At 40.6% G+C, this 15,002-nt stretch overlaps 1 protein-coding gene across 1 annotated transcript; it reads left to right on the forward strand.

Moving 5' to 3' along the window:
• Nucleotides 1-5,056: 5,056 nt before the first annotated feature.
• On the forward strand, nucleotides 5,057-8,558 carry LOC111219290 (putative gonadotropin-releasing hormone II receptor). Its single transcript, XM_022741922.1, has 3 exons — nucleotides 5,057-5,605; nucleotides 7,729-7,933; nucleotides 8,047-8,558. The coding sequence occupies exons 1-3, from the start codon at nucleotides 5,057-5,059 to the stop codon at nucleotides 8,556-8,558; spliced, it is 1,266 nt and encodes a 421-aa protein (XP_022597643.1).
• Nucleotides 8,559-15,002: the final 6,444 nt, after the last annotated feature.

Consider the following 15,002-nt stretch of genomic DNA (forward strand, 5'->3'; position numbering starts at 1 on the left):
AAAAGAGATGGAGGATGCGGAGTGTAATAAGGGCAGTATATGATGAGATGACCTTGATCTGTGCTTTTTGCAAAAGTACAGCATGATACTTTGCCTTTAGGTTCAACATGACTACTGCAGAGACACTAGAGGCATTCTGTTAATTTTACCTATATTTTTTTTTACCTTGACTTTTATTTAGACCATGGTAGCCTAACAGTCCTGAGATCTGGAAAACCTCTTTTGTTAAGGGAAACCTTGCAGTATAATAGTTACAAGACAATGCAAAAATATAAATCTGGCAAACAAAGCAATATTAAAACAGGTGATGTATACCAACAAAAATAAGCTTTCAGAACAGAGGAACAGTTAAGCTTGAAGGCTTGTCTTTAACGTATCAGTGCGTACGAGCGGGAGTCGCAAGCAGATACCGCAATATATGGCTGTGGGTACGTCTGCTTCGTGATTTCAGTTTGCTCTGTAATGGTTTTTGAATAAAACGATACCAAAGAATGAGCTGACATAAAGACAGACGAGAAGACAATAATTAATGATTTTTTTTATTTTATTTTGGCAACACAATACAGTTTTGACCACTGAGCTTATACATTAATTTATAACAAGTTGCCATAATGTAAGAACAGTACACCCAGCATTATCCTGGCTTCAAGAGAAAAACAGGAGACAGTTGGTTGCCGCCATCTGTTGTATAAGCAGCAGGTCAGGAGGTGTCATGAGTCCAGGATACTAAAAGGTAAGACAGAACGAGCCTGGTGCGGGGGGGGGGGGGGGGGGGGGGGGGGGGGGGGGGTTAGGCTGGATCACAGTGAAGCAATGAATGATAATAATACTTAACCTCAATACAAGCAGCACAATTACTGTGGATTAACCTGAAAATGAGTCTGATGGCTGTGGAGCTGGGAAGGTCATAGTCTCTTTGGACAATAGCCCAGAGTCTAACATCTGCATAAACCAATAGCCTGCACCAATCAGCTGCTCCATCACTTTGCCCAGCTGATAATCCACCACTGGAGACTGGAGAGGAGAATGTGCGGCTGACAGGTAAAGCAACGACATATCAACAGTATGTCTGTTTTCTCTTCTACATGGTCACTGCCCAGTGTCCAGTTTTTTCTAATTAAAACATACTTTGATTTTTCATATTTATTATGGGCCTTTTCCATCTAATTTGTAGTGATTATGTCAAATAATTGATTTCAGCTACATGAACGATAGCACGTTTTAATTAAATCTCTCATTTGAATTTCTCAAGACTTTATACCAAACACAGAGCAGTGACTGGCACTGTTTAGCCTCCTATTTCTTTTTAGTCTTTGAAAAGAAAAACAGTGTTTATCATTATTATGTAACTGAATCAGCTGAATAGCATAGATGGTGGTTTGATAAAAGTTTTATGAGTGAAGTTATGTAAAAACTTCCTGTTGTTTATGTTAGTTTCTCATATGGATAGCAAGAATACTTTTAACAAACATATCAGTACTTTTTCACATTATGAGATACAGCAAAGGCTGAATGACACCTGATCCAGGTCCTTATAGATTCAAACCAAATTGCTTTCTTACATGCATCACCACCACTTTATCTCATGTTTTGCAACTGTCGGTGGTCAGACTGGAATGAACAGATGCTTTTCTCTCCTCTGTTACAACCTGATACCTTATCATGCTGTTAAAATAATCACCCTGTGACAGCAGTTTACGTCATGGACTGTTGGCTTGGATTGAGGTCATAACCTTTCCCACAATGTCATTCTGTCTCAACATCTTTTCTGTCAATCTTCCCTCTCTATTGTCTAATAGGTGGAGAGGAAAAATAAAATATTTTCAAATATGCGTTTGATTAATTTATTGGATTTCATTTAGCTCATTATTGTTTTTGGTTCAGCAAATTTGTGCTTCATGTCCAACTTTAGGTTTAAAAATTTGGGTGAGCATTACATTTAATATCAAAACAACATGTCCTACATCAATACTTGTTAATATTATGCTAAATCTCCAACTCCTGACAGTCATAGTATCAGTAAAGTCTTTTAATCTTTTCTATTTTCTTCCAAATCCTTTTTTTTTTCTCCAGCGCCTGTAGGGAAAACACAAATAAGGGTTCTTTTGTTACTTCCTATAAAGAGCTCAGATTATTCCTCCATCACTGCTGACATGGTGAAGAAAACAGGAGTGTATAGTGTAGGTGTTTTATAGTGTGCTGTAACGACCGACCCTATAGGATGTTTGCAATTTTACAATAATGTGTAGAGAAGCTGTCATGAGAGGGAGTACTATGTGTGTGAAACAAGACATTGGTGACCACTTCTTGTGTGTGTGTGTGTGTGTGTGTGTGTGTGTGTGTGTGTGTGTGCGTGCGTTATCACATACAAATCTATAACATATGACTGCTTGGGTCATTGTTACATTTTTCTCTTTCTATTTTAGAATATTCACTTGCTGAAACAACTGCCTGCTGCACCAGGATTCAGCATGAGAGGTGATGACAGCAGTGAGGATGAACCAGAACAGTAAAGTTGCTGGCTGGACAACGAAAACAATGTGCTGAAAGATGCTAAAACGTCATGTGAGTAATTGTTAAAGGTTCAGTAAACGATCGTCACTGCCACTAGATGTCGCACCAGACCACCAGCATCTCAGACCAATAAAAATGCTTCGTCGACCACACTTCCGGCCTCCGTTCGGCCACAACCCTCCTCCCCTCCCTTCACGTTCTCAGTTAGCGAGGTGTGAAGAAGCTCAGTGAACACACTCAGTGAACACAGTGAAGACAAACACTAAACACACAACAAGAAGCTCAACTGAATAAAGTTACCCTGCATACAACAAAAACCACACAACCATCAGCCCACGCTAGCATTGCCATGATACTGTATGCTCCACAGGAATGTTGACAGTTAGCCAGCTAACGATAGCAACATTTGCCGAAACCATTTGTAATATCGGTAACAGCAAGTTAGCTAATGTTATCGTACCTACAGTAGCCAGTCACTAAAGAAAACAGACGTGTAACATTATGTAGCCATCAAGTTACTTTGACATGTAGGAGAAGAAAAGCCTGTTTGGAGTCCAGCTGGAGCCCTTCAGCAGATTGTAGGTTTCTCCATCTCAGTAAAGCCAGACCAGTATCAGTCGGACTATAAAAATATTGATGATAGCAGCTTTAAATGTTGTTCTTCCAGAAGTGCAGAAAACACATTTATACTTTTCTTAAAGCCAGGACTTATGGAACTGGTGCAACAATAAAAGACCTAAGTAGATTAAATTTAGCTATTTATATAGCATCAACAATGAATTCAGTTTCTAGTGTAGGAACATGGGTAAAGCTTGCAGAAAGACTGCGGTGGTCAGAGCATTCAAGTTCCTGCGGGGTACTTAAAAGCCTATTTCACACAAAATAAAAGAAAAAAAGGTCATTTTTCATGCTTTAACCACCACAATGAGATGCCATCCCCGATCAAACCTATCTGCAGGGTCAAATATCAGTAGTGGAAAGAGAGAAATACATATTTATTTACCTCATGTGATTTGGCTGAAGGAAGCCTTCAATGTTGTAAGTTGTACATATGTAGGAAAGACTCTGTGTACAGGTTTGGTAAGGAATGCAAGATAATACAACACTGTATTGGCCAATAGGAGGGCATTGACACAGAATGAAGTGGACAAAATAAGAATATATTCAATATAATGCTTCACTCTAATGCCACAAACACCACAAAATAACAGCTCTGTGATACAATGTAAAGAAAAAGTAAACATTAGGCATTCACTTATTTTGTACATTATCTTGTTATTGTGGACACTCATAATCAATGCAGTTAATAAGAGCAGGTTTGGGTCAGTCTGGATGAAAACGGTTCCATTAAGCGCGGCCATGTCTCTTAGCGTTTACTCCGGCGGGGTAAACGTCGGAAAAACTGAAGAGATTCCCGAGACGCTCGTAGCCGCGCCCACAGAGAGACTGACGCGCACAGCGAAGGGGGCAGGCTACAAAATGCATGTGAAAAAGGCTCAGTGTGATCAAGCTGCGAGGGAAGACCATAGGCTGTATATAGGGGAGGACTGGACACTCTTCTTCAGACTGACTGACACTCTCTAGAAAGTCAGTCAGTACGGAGTCTAGCGGGGAGATGGGGACTCAATGGGGTCTGGGACTTTTGTAAAGAGGATTTCACTTTGTTTGATCACTCTCTACACGGGCATCAATGTAAGTCTGCTGTAGGGATTTCTTGTATTTAGCCTATATATTAGTACATGTAGGCTATTTTGCTTTATTGTCAATACAGAAAAACATTCTGTACAATCAGACAGTTATGTCTATAGGTGATGTATGTTGTTGGTACCGTTGTTTTGAGGGTCATCCGTGAATTTTAAACCGATAAACCAATTATAATTCACGATATTAACATAGGCTACTTATTTAAATTTGCCATCAGCTGCAGGTCTAAACTGCTGATATATATCTTTGTATAATTGGAGGACCACATTTTCTCTCCACTGTTACAACCTGATACCTTATCATGCAAAACTGAACCTATTATAGCTTTTATTTATTGCAATTTTCACTACTTCTCTAAAATAGCTTGATATATGGGAAAGTATGTATTCTACATACCAGACTAAGGCTTCCCATAGAAAAGAGACATGAGTGGAACTTGTTTAAACCGATTATCCTACCCTACTTTTTTGTCTAATAAGAGGATTTATTATCATTGAGATGTAATTAACCTGATGGGTTGTCAGGTGTTTCTGTTGGTGATGCTGCAAATTCAGCAGTTTGGAGACCCGCCTCTGCACATTGTTGGAGGCAATCATAGCATCTTTCCACCTCAGTGAGCATCAGAGTTATGCGCCCTACCCAGCAGACTGCTCCCTCTCTGTCTGACACTGTGTTACTCATTGAACTAGTCTTCTTATTGAAATCCAGACAGATGAATCTTTAATATCAACTTCATACATAAGACTCATTGACAAATTTATTTGCCTCATCTCCCCTTTTCCACCACCAGCCTCCATGTAGCAGAACAAAATGCTGCCTCATTGGTGAGGGTCAGAAAATGAACACCTCCTCCTGCTGTGCTCCTCCGGTCATCATGTATCAGCAGAACGCCAGATTTGACCTCAATGCCAGCTGTGACTGGCTGGCTCCCCACTGTAACTGGACATCAACGGACGGAGCGCTGCAGCTGCCTACCTTTTCCACAGCAGCCAAAGTCAGAGTGATCATTACCTTTATCCTGTGTGGCATTTCCACTTTCTGCAATTTGGCTGTGCTGTGGGCCGCCAACGGCCACAAGCGCAAATCCCACGTCAGAGTGCTGATAATCAACTTGACTGCAGCCGATCTCTTGGTTACCTTCATCGTGATGCCCGTGGATGCTGTGTGGAACATCACAGTGCAGTGGCTGGCTGGCGACTTGGCCTGCAGATTCTTGATGTTCCTCAAACTACAGGCCATGTACTCCTGTGCCTTTGTCACAGTGGTGATTAGTCTGGACAGACAGTCAGCTATCCTCAACCCTCTGGCCATTAGCATGGCCCGGAGAAGGAACAGGGTCATGCTGATGGTGGCGTGGACTATGAGCGCCTTGTTCTCAGTCCCTCAGGTAAGGCCAGATGCTGTGGTTTGACAAGACTGGTGATTACAGATTGTTTGGTTCAGTTAAACAGAAAGATTCAGAGAGAAGTGCTGAATTATAAGATGGGGAGAACTGATCTGTCTCTTGTGTTAAGCTTTTCCTTGTACAACTGAAACCTCTCCTCCATGCTCCATACAGTATTCCAGTGAGCAGGTTCTGGATTTACATATATTAGCTCAGTCTAATAACTACACATGCTAAAGGAAATTATAATTTAGTTTTACATTTACCTTGAAACAATTACTTACACATGTTTCATCATTCTCTCTGTTTACATACTTCTCTACATAAATTGTATGGAAAATTCTTGAAATTCTTCTTTGATGCAGGAAAAACCTTGCTGCATGATTTAGGGGCCCCAAATGGTCTTGGTGTTAGGGATTAGTGGCTCTATCACTGACTAACACAAGGATGGGAATCCCTAATCCTGCCAGCATAGATGCTTCACTGTAACCATTAAGATATTTGGCTGCATAGCGTGTAACACTGTTGATCGTGTTATGAGAAAACAGCAGGAGTGTGATGACACGGTGAAACCCACTCACCACAGAGAATTTTGATGATGATTCTCCAAAGGAGTGGGTCACAAAAGTTTTAAATGTTCAATACCAGTGTTTTTAAATCTACGATTTGTACAATATCCACAGATAGCAAATACAATAATATAAGAGCTGAAATGATTAGGTGATCGATTGGTTAGTCAGACAGAATATCATGTACATGTCAGTTTGAGATATGGGAAATTACAATGTTTTATAACATTTTTTCACTATTTCTGGACATGTTATAGACAAAATAATCAATTAATTAATTAATTAATTAAGAAATGAATTATGGTTATGGGTAGGACACCAAAAATGGTTAAGAGTTAGAGAAAAATCATCTTAAACATAAGAAAGTCAGTGCTGACTGCTTGTTGCTACGCTTGTCGGGGTTTCCATTCAGCACATACACAGTTTACAGTGACAACAGTGGCTCAAAATTCTTAGTAAGATTTGAAGCAATGAGCCCTGAATTTCAGACAGATGTTTTCAAAATCTGCTTCTCATTTCTTTCCTGCAAATGCCAATTCTGCTAGCAGAAACACCAATTGTCACAAGCAGATTTAAACAGATAGCTAGCTAATTAAACTCTTTAGTTGGTCAAAAACACATTGATGTAAAAAATAATCAATGTATCATTAAGTTCCAAGACCTTGTCACGCAGTCACCTTGCTGCTCTGGTTTTCCGGCTACTCAGGAGCTGCAGGGAAACAACTTTCATTAGATGTGTCATTATTACTAAAGGAGGCAGAGGAATAACTAAACATAAGACACACTGAGCAAAAGAGAGCAGGAGAGAGGGAGGAAGAGAGTAAACCATGATCCATGTAGAAGACAAATTAAGAAACAACATTGTCCTTGCACTTTAGTGTGGAGAGAGTAATTCTAGTATTATAAGTATGAGGAGGAAAAAACAGAGACAGACACAAGAATACAAGAGAGAAAGGAACACAAGAGAAATTGCTTTTTGAATGGGGGGACTAACCAATGTGTCTCGCAAATGCTATCTCTGGTAATGAGTTCGGCTGGGGTTGCTGAAGTATAACCGTACACAAATCCATTAAACAGCAGGACAGAGCTTCTAACGTTAGCCTAAAGTCTGCAGCATCCAAGAGTAGCTTCCACACAGTGGGGAAATATTTAACTAAATGACCTTGGTCTTCATAGTTATGGATATTAAGCTATGATTGGACAACCACAGGATTTTACTGTCAGTTGCTTGTTTGAGATGGGATACGAACTCACAAGCATCAAAGTTAAATGTGTAAAACACCTATCATCCACCTCCACTCCTTTAGTTTTTGCCATGTTAAATAAAGGACACATTACTAAATGGCTTTGAATACTGCCAGTAAATAATGCGACCTACATGAACATAATTCTGTGGGACACTGGGCTATTTGGTCAAACCACTGGAATATCAGTACTACATAATGCTTTAATCCTTACATCTCACCTGTACCAGACAGACAGGACCAAGAAAATACTGGATGGCAACTGCTGCCACCGAAAAGCTATCCTAACATGATTTTATTTCTAAATCCACAGTTGTTCATTTTCCACAATGTGACCATCACGTATCCAGCCAACTTCACACAGTGCACCACAAGGGGGAGCTTTGTCACTCACTGGCAGGAAACTGCCTACAACATGTTTACCTTTTGCTGCCTCTTCCTGCTGCCACTGGTCATAATGATTGTCTGCTACACCAGGATCTTCATCCAGATCTCAAAGCGGATGACAAAGAAAAGCTGTGAGTCCTTTGCTGAGGCAGTGTAAGGTTGACATAGACAAGTGGATCAGAAAAAGATCTACATTTTCTGCACTTATTATCCACTAATACCTGACTCTTTTTCTCTTCTCTAGTGTCCTCCAATGAGCCACATCTACGTTGTTCAAAGAACAACATCCCCAAAGCACGAATGAGAACTCTGAAAATGAGCATCGTTATAGTGATATGCTTCATAGTCTGCTGGACTCCATACTACCTGCTGGGTTTGTGGTACTGGTTCTTCCCAGATGACCTGGAGGGGAAAGTCTCTCACTCCCTTACCCACATCCTGTTCATCTTTGGTCTTTTCAACGCCTGCCTGGACCCCATCATCTACGGTCTGTTCACCATACGCTTCCGCAAGGGAATGAGAAGCTGCAACCGCAAAGCCACAGTGCTGTCAGACAAGGAAAGTAACACAGTGATAACCGAGTCCTTGAAATGTACTGCTGCTGCCTTGCCCTCTAAAAGAGGAATGACCACTGGTGGAAATGACAGCAACTGTGAACAGGCTGAGCCAAAATCCACTGACGACAGGTGTCTGACTGTGCTCAGTCAAGCAGAAGGAGGACAACCGGGCTACTTCAGCACTGAGAGCACAATGTGATGATGAGAAAAACAGGAACTTTATACTGATTAATGAACTGGTTAAATTATATCTTTTATATCATTTCATCAATTCATATAATTTTTTCAGTATTATCTGTTTACTGGATATATTTATTTCACAACAACATCTAACATGCATGTGTAGAATAAGTCTGAAAAATATAAAACATCCATCACTTTCTAGACCAATGTGTTTGTCTCCAGATGTGTCTTTGTGTGTAAAGGGCTTGAGGCCGTCCATCTTAATTGAGGCTTATATAACAGCTTTATGAAGATAGTAAAACATGGTTGGAGCTGGTTGATGGTTTGTGTACAAGTCAGCCATATACAATGTACATTCACCATGCTCTGCGAAAAGCTTCAGGACTAAAGGAAAAATAGAAAACAGTGATTGTCAGGTTACACTACAGTGCTTCTTGTGTATGTGGTTACACACTGCCTGCAGGTCTATTAGGAGGTCTCAAATGATTCGTGAGGCTGTTGCAAATTTTGCAGCTACAACAATGTCCAACATTTCCATCATCTTAGTCAGACAGCAATCATACAGTGTGAACAGTGGCATCTGGTGACTTTTACAGATAGGCAAGCAGAGCCAAAGAACTGCCTTGTGCTGCCTTTCCTAACTTGCATCTTGCTGCACTCTGCCTGGACTTTCACCTTTCTGCTATCCTTCCTGGCTGAAGACGTATTAGGATTAATTATTTGAACTGACAGTAAACATATCAAATATGCAGTATAGAGAAATAATATCTAAATATCAAAAAATTTTTGGGTTATCATCATTATAGTAATTTTCTAATGCGCAAGTACAGTTTCCGCATGTCTGTGCACGTGCCTAATAATGTGTGCAATATCATAATTGATCTCAGAACAGCGGAAGCTGAGTCAAGGGCATCTTGACAAGCACACTTGTCTGTAGCTAGCTATAGTCACTCATCAAAGAGCCCAGGACAACCCTCAACCTAGCTTCCAGAGACAATATCTTATGAATGCAAACATGCAATATCAGCTCCTTTGGTCTGACATGTAAGGAGAGATATCGCTTCCACTTCTCTATTGTTTTAATTGACGTCTATTTTAACTTAGGGTACTGCTTGTCTTGGTTGTCCTGATGGCACGCCACTGGGTCTGAAGTATGTTAACCTTAGCGTGTAAACCATCACTCATTGGCAATAGCATTGTTTCTGTAATGATAATAATAATAATGATAATATAAATATAATGATAAATGATTATAATGATAAGAATTCAGTTCAGTAGCCTGAAAACATTGAGAGTACTATCAAGGTCATGCTGCAGATGCCAAAGAGACAAACTGAATACAAAATCCTCAGATTAATTATAATCCATCCCCTGGATAAACCGTCTCTCCAACTTTTATTATGTGTGTACAAAACAGATTCCCATAAAAGTTTATCTGACAGGCTTGAGCTGTGATGTACGTTATGTAACTACAATGTGCCACTTTCACAGCAGACATTTTGACCTGTCATAGTAGGAAAAGCACAGCTGTTATTAATAACATTAACAACAGCTGTGAATTATTGAAGAAAGCCATGACAGAGTGACAGCGAGGTAAAATGCAGAAATCAGGACTCTGAAACTGACCCACCTTATTATTTACACCTGTGACATAAAAACATCTGTGAAAAAGGCCTTTTTTCTGAGTAAATTCGTTATAAGCAAAGTAATTTTAGATGGAATACTAAAGATAACTGCATGCAGTAATACTATGGGGATAATGCAGGACAACTGCTGGAGGGGGACTTGTATGCACTTTCCATTCATAAGGAACTTATTATATAAACATTTGGCTGCACACATGAATCACACTGGACTCAGGATGAACAGATTTTAAGAAGGGAGGGTGGTTTTATTCTGAAAGAATAAAGAAAACAATCAATAACTTGGGTGGTCTTCAGTGGCTTTACTGACAGTCTGTGACTTCTAAAACATGTTTTTGCAGATGACCCAGTCCACAGTAGCACATCGCTCTGCTTCTGTGCTGGTGCTCCTGCTGTTTCTCTAAACTGGCAGCACGCTGATCTGAATCAACCACAGTACCTCACACAACCCCACGTCAAATAACGTGAACTATCACTTTAAGGGTACACCACTAATAAAATATGATGCTGCTTAATAAAGGAAATGACGCATATTATTTATGAAGTAAAACATGTCTACAAATGAGTAGGCAAATAAACATAAACATGATATATGCCACAATATCCAACTCCTTTAAAAATGTCTCCTTACAATTACATTGTCAGTTATGTTGAGAAGTAAGGGTAAATATAACTGTATTTTAAACCCGTAACAGGATATTCAGCCAGCCATATCACAATGCCTACATACATATACTTCAAATAAACACATATCTCAGAAAAAAACCTTCTATTAGTGAATTACAGGCAAAATCAAAGATTTCAAAGCAAAGTTTCACAAAGTTTGTGACATCGAAGCACAGACATAAGGATCATCAATGAAACAAGAAGAACGCAAAACATTACAAGACCTTAGAGGCACTGAGACACCACTGAACTTTCGTAGTAATGGGCATAGCAGTAATGTCCTCAAACCTACAGTTTCTACAATGTGGGCTCGCCCAGGATGTGGTAGGTCAGCATTGTGGGTTGACACCTTTGTCTTCGTGGGTACAGGTGGGATGAAGGCGAAAAGTCTTCTGCTTCGACTTCAAGGGTAAACAGACATTGTTGGACCTGCGCTTCCTTCATATTTCCCTCTAATCCGACACAATCCGCACTGGTTTTATGGGCTGGAAGCTCTGGAACAGGTGACGACAGGAGGGGCTCAGTGACAATGAAGAGGAGCTGGGGATTTTGGGACTCATAAGGAGCTGCCTCTGGATACCAGCTTGAATACACACATTCTCCCCGGAGGGCCTGACCCCTGTCTTGGTTTAATCTTTCACCCCTAGAGGTTGCCACTTGTTTTTAACACACTGGGAACCGTGTAGTGTAATTTTCCAGACAGTTCTAGACAATGTTTTCTTCTGCATTGAAAGTCGATACAGTCAAACTGCAGTCCGTTGCCTGCTTATGTATATGGGGTGAGACCACATTATGGTTCTGAAGTCACAGTGACCTCTTTCTGTATCACACCAGGAATCTTTCCCTGACCTTAACCAAAGCACTTTTGTTGCCTAAACTTAACCATAGCACTGTGGATGCAAACCTCAGTCTTCGGGGTGACAGTTGTGCACTTTAGTTTGTTCGCCCCACATCCGCCCCAAACACCTCCTGGCGCTGCCATTAATAAATGTGGCACTTCATGACCAAGTGTACATGTGTGACGGGTTGGGAGTGAGAACATGTTGCACTGTTGGTCTCTAAGGAGGCTTCTAAGCAAAGGGCATCTTATGTTGCCATCTCACTACGGGTCTGACTGAATCCTATGGAGACCCTGAAGCTAGATTTGTGTTACCAGAGCAGTCAGCACCGCTGGTCAAGGGCGATGATGTTATTCGTCCTGATGAACTAAATGACTGTATTGCCTTTGGCTTAATGAAAGAATAGAAAATTATACATAACCATAGTCACCTACAACATACAGTAGACTACTGGTTTAATCTGGTTGGTCACCTGCCAGGATCTATATCACTGATACAGGAGCTGTTTTTAGTCTACTATTATTTTCAGCCAAGACTGAAAAATACTATGTGTTAGATGACTGTTTACTGTTGCAGTAGAACAAGTTATTGCTTACATTGTCTTAGACTTGGCCCACATTATTGTCTCATCTCTTCTTGGCTGGAGAACGCCAAGTCATTAACTGTTCACTGATCCTTCACAGGCCTGTCCACTCCTATTACATCTCCTCTAGCGAGTGGGGAGCACACTGTCCGATGAGCACATCATCACACAGGCATCCCTTCAACATTTATTTCAGTCGGACCGCTCACAAAGCAGATGTACGTACCTGTAGCTTCCTGGAGGACAGCTGCTGGAGCCAAGAAACCTGCATGTTTTGTGTTTGCCTTATTGCAGCCGCCAATTCAATGTGCTGATCAACGTGAAACTCGCAAAGATGTACTGAAAATGTACAGCATGGACAGCCACTTGAAGATAGTATAATCTGTATGAACAGTGCTTTTCTTACAGAATTAATTTAAAATCTGTTCACAGCTCCTTCAGCCAGCTGCTCTGGTCAGATCTTTTAGCCTCTGGTGAAATCGCTGCTTCACTTTTCTCACATTATGTCAGTACAACATCACCTCCTCTCGCGTATATTGCTTAAGTGACGGCTTCTGTTAACTGCACCTACTGTCTAATGCAGGTATTGTTGGACGCAGTGGCACCTTTTTCCTCAAAAAGAGAAAACCTCTCTTTGGAGCCAAACCACTCTGATTTTTAAAGGTTACTTTCAGGTAATGGTAGATTTGTTGTGTTCTATTTAAGCTAATGCAATTTTTGTCAAACACTAAGATAAAGTGCAGAGATAGCTGAAAGTCATTAAAAGCACATTAGACTGTAAGATCAGCCCTTGTTTTCCATATACATACAGCTGCATTCACTGGTAACTGGGTTTGTCCTATCAAAATGGCATTTAACACTTGCATAACCTTTATGTCAACACTATCAGGAACTTGACTGCACATTGAGTTCTGCTGCAAAGTAAACAGTTATATTTCATCAAGCAGTTTTCTTTTATCTAATACTTTTATAAAATGAATATTAGCAGTGTTTCAGTATTTGAATTCAGGAAAATTAAATTTTATGGTGGAATCTGTTGAAATCTAGCAGTTGTTATCAGGACCCACAGTGCAGACACGAGAGATAGGTGATAGTTTAAACAATTTGATGCAGTTTGCGATATTAAACAGGGCAGCAACAGGGTCTCTTCTCTCCCAAGTATGAGGGTCCAGAGAACCCGGGGAGAGATGAAAGGCGAGGCTGGACGGGACAGGTGAGTATGGCAGATCTGAAGCACGGAGAAATAGACTTAATCGGTTCAGGCAGGTTTCCAAAAACAAGGCAGAATTACTAGAGTCTTCTCAAAAACTGATCAAGACAAAGGGGAGCTGAGGTGTTACCACTGAAGGGTTATACAATGAACTGGCAAAGACTGGAGAGGAAGGCTGGGCTTAAATCAGGTAGCTGTATATGATCAGCAGGTGTGTGAGGAGCGGCAGGTGTGTGAGGAGTTCGGCTGGAGAGCAGAGTGTAGGTCAGCCACGCCCAGCCTAGGACACACACACACACACACACACACACACACACACACACACACACACACACACACACACACACAGACAGACAGGGGAAACAAACTGGGGACAAACATTCAACAAGAAGGGAGAGGAAAAACACAGGAGAAAAAGACAAAGTACTGCAGATCCCAATAGAATCAACACAGCTATCTTCTTTTAGCATGCACTTTCCTGCAGCTCCCCCTCACACATTTACCGGGGGGTTGTTGTCCCTCAAGCATTTCCTGGGTATGCATGCTCATCATACTACAGAATGGACACTATCCTCACCAGGTGTCTGAACCCTCTCCACCCTTTCATGGAGGAGCTGAGCAGCTGCTGCACCACCTGAAATCCTTTTATAATGGTCCTTACAAAGGGTAAATTGGAGACGGGTCTATAGTTGCTAACTACAGAAGTAAACACGCTCTTTTTTAGTAGACACTTAAAACATGCAGTTTTTAAGGTCTTTGGGGAAATGCCTGATGTAGGGAGCTGTTAACTATTTGCAGTAAGTCTGTTGCCAAGCAGCTTTAAACATTTTTGAGAGGGAGGGAGTCAAACCAGCATATTGATGATTGAACATATCATAAATTTCCTCTAGAGTTTTGTAGTCAATGGCATTGAACTGGGTCATGTTTATCAAGTTATTTTTTTATGAGGAAGTTGTGGTGACACATATTGTGTTTGATGTGGAACTATTGATAGTTTGGCTAATGATTTGAATTTCATCCACAAAGAAAGAAGCAAACTGAGTGCATATATAAGTTGAAAGGAGTTCAGAGGCTATCTGTGCTGGGGGGGTTAGTCAGCCTGGCAACTGCGGCCAACGCCTGAATTATTCATGTTTTTGTTGGTGATGTCTGAGAAGAAAGGTTGTCCAGCACTTTTCAATTCCAGATCATAGGAGTGAAGTCTCTCTTTATAGATGTCACAGTGAATGCCATTTACACTCAGCTATTCATGACTTGTTTTTTCTGTATTTTTCCAGATGCAGCATTTCTCCAAGGTGCTTTTTGTTTACCAGAAGTTAATTTCACCCTGACAGATGCAATGGCATCAATGACATTCATAATTTTAGAATTGAAATGATCCAAGAGATCATCAATAGAGGCTGAAGTAAAAGTTGGTGACAAGGAAAAAGCCTTCGTAAACAGTGTACCAGTAATGATATATTTTTTTTTTCAGTTTCTGATATGAATGTCAGAAGTAATAGACATTTCACAGAAAATG

This window comes from Seriola dumerili, unplaced genomic scaffold, assembly GCF_002260705.1.
Source record: "Seriola dumerili isolate Sdu_G_001 unplaced genomic scaffold, Sdu_1.0 BDQW01000003.1, whole genome shotgun sequence".
NCBI lineage: Eukaryota > Metazoa > Chordata > Actinopteri > Carangiformes > Carangidae > Seriola > Seriola dumerili.

What these genes read in the sequence shown, in the direction of transcription:
- LOC111219290 (XM_022741922.1), top strand. Translation starts at nt 5,057, where the DNA reads ATGAACACCTCCTCCTGCTGTGCTCCTCCGGTCATCATGTATCAGCAG. An exon ending in CCTTGTTCTCAGTCCCTCAG is followed by an intron (nt 5,606 to 7,728) that starts GTAAGGCCAGAT and finishes CTAAATCCACAG; the next exon opens with TTGTTCATTTTCCACAATGT. An exon ending in GCGGATGACAAAGAAAAGCT is followed by an intron (nt 7,934 to 8,046) that starts GTGAGTCCTTTG and finishes TCTCTTCTCTAG; the next exon opens with TGTCCTCCAATGAGCCACAT.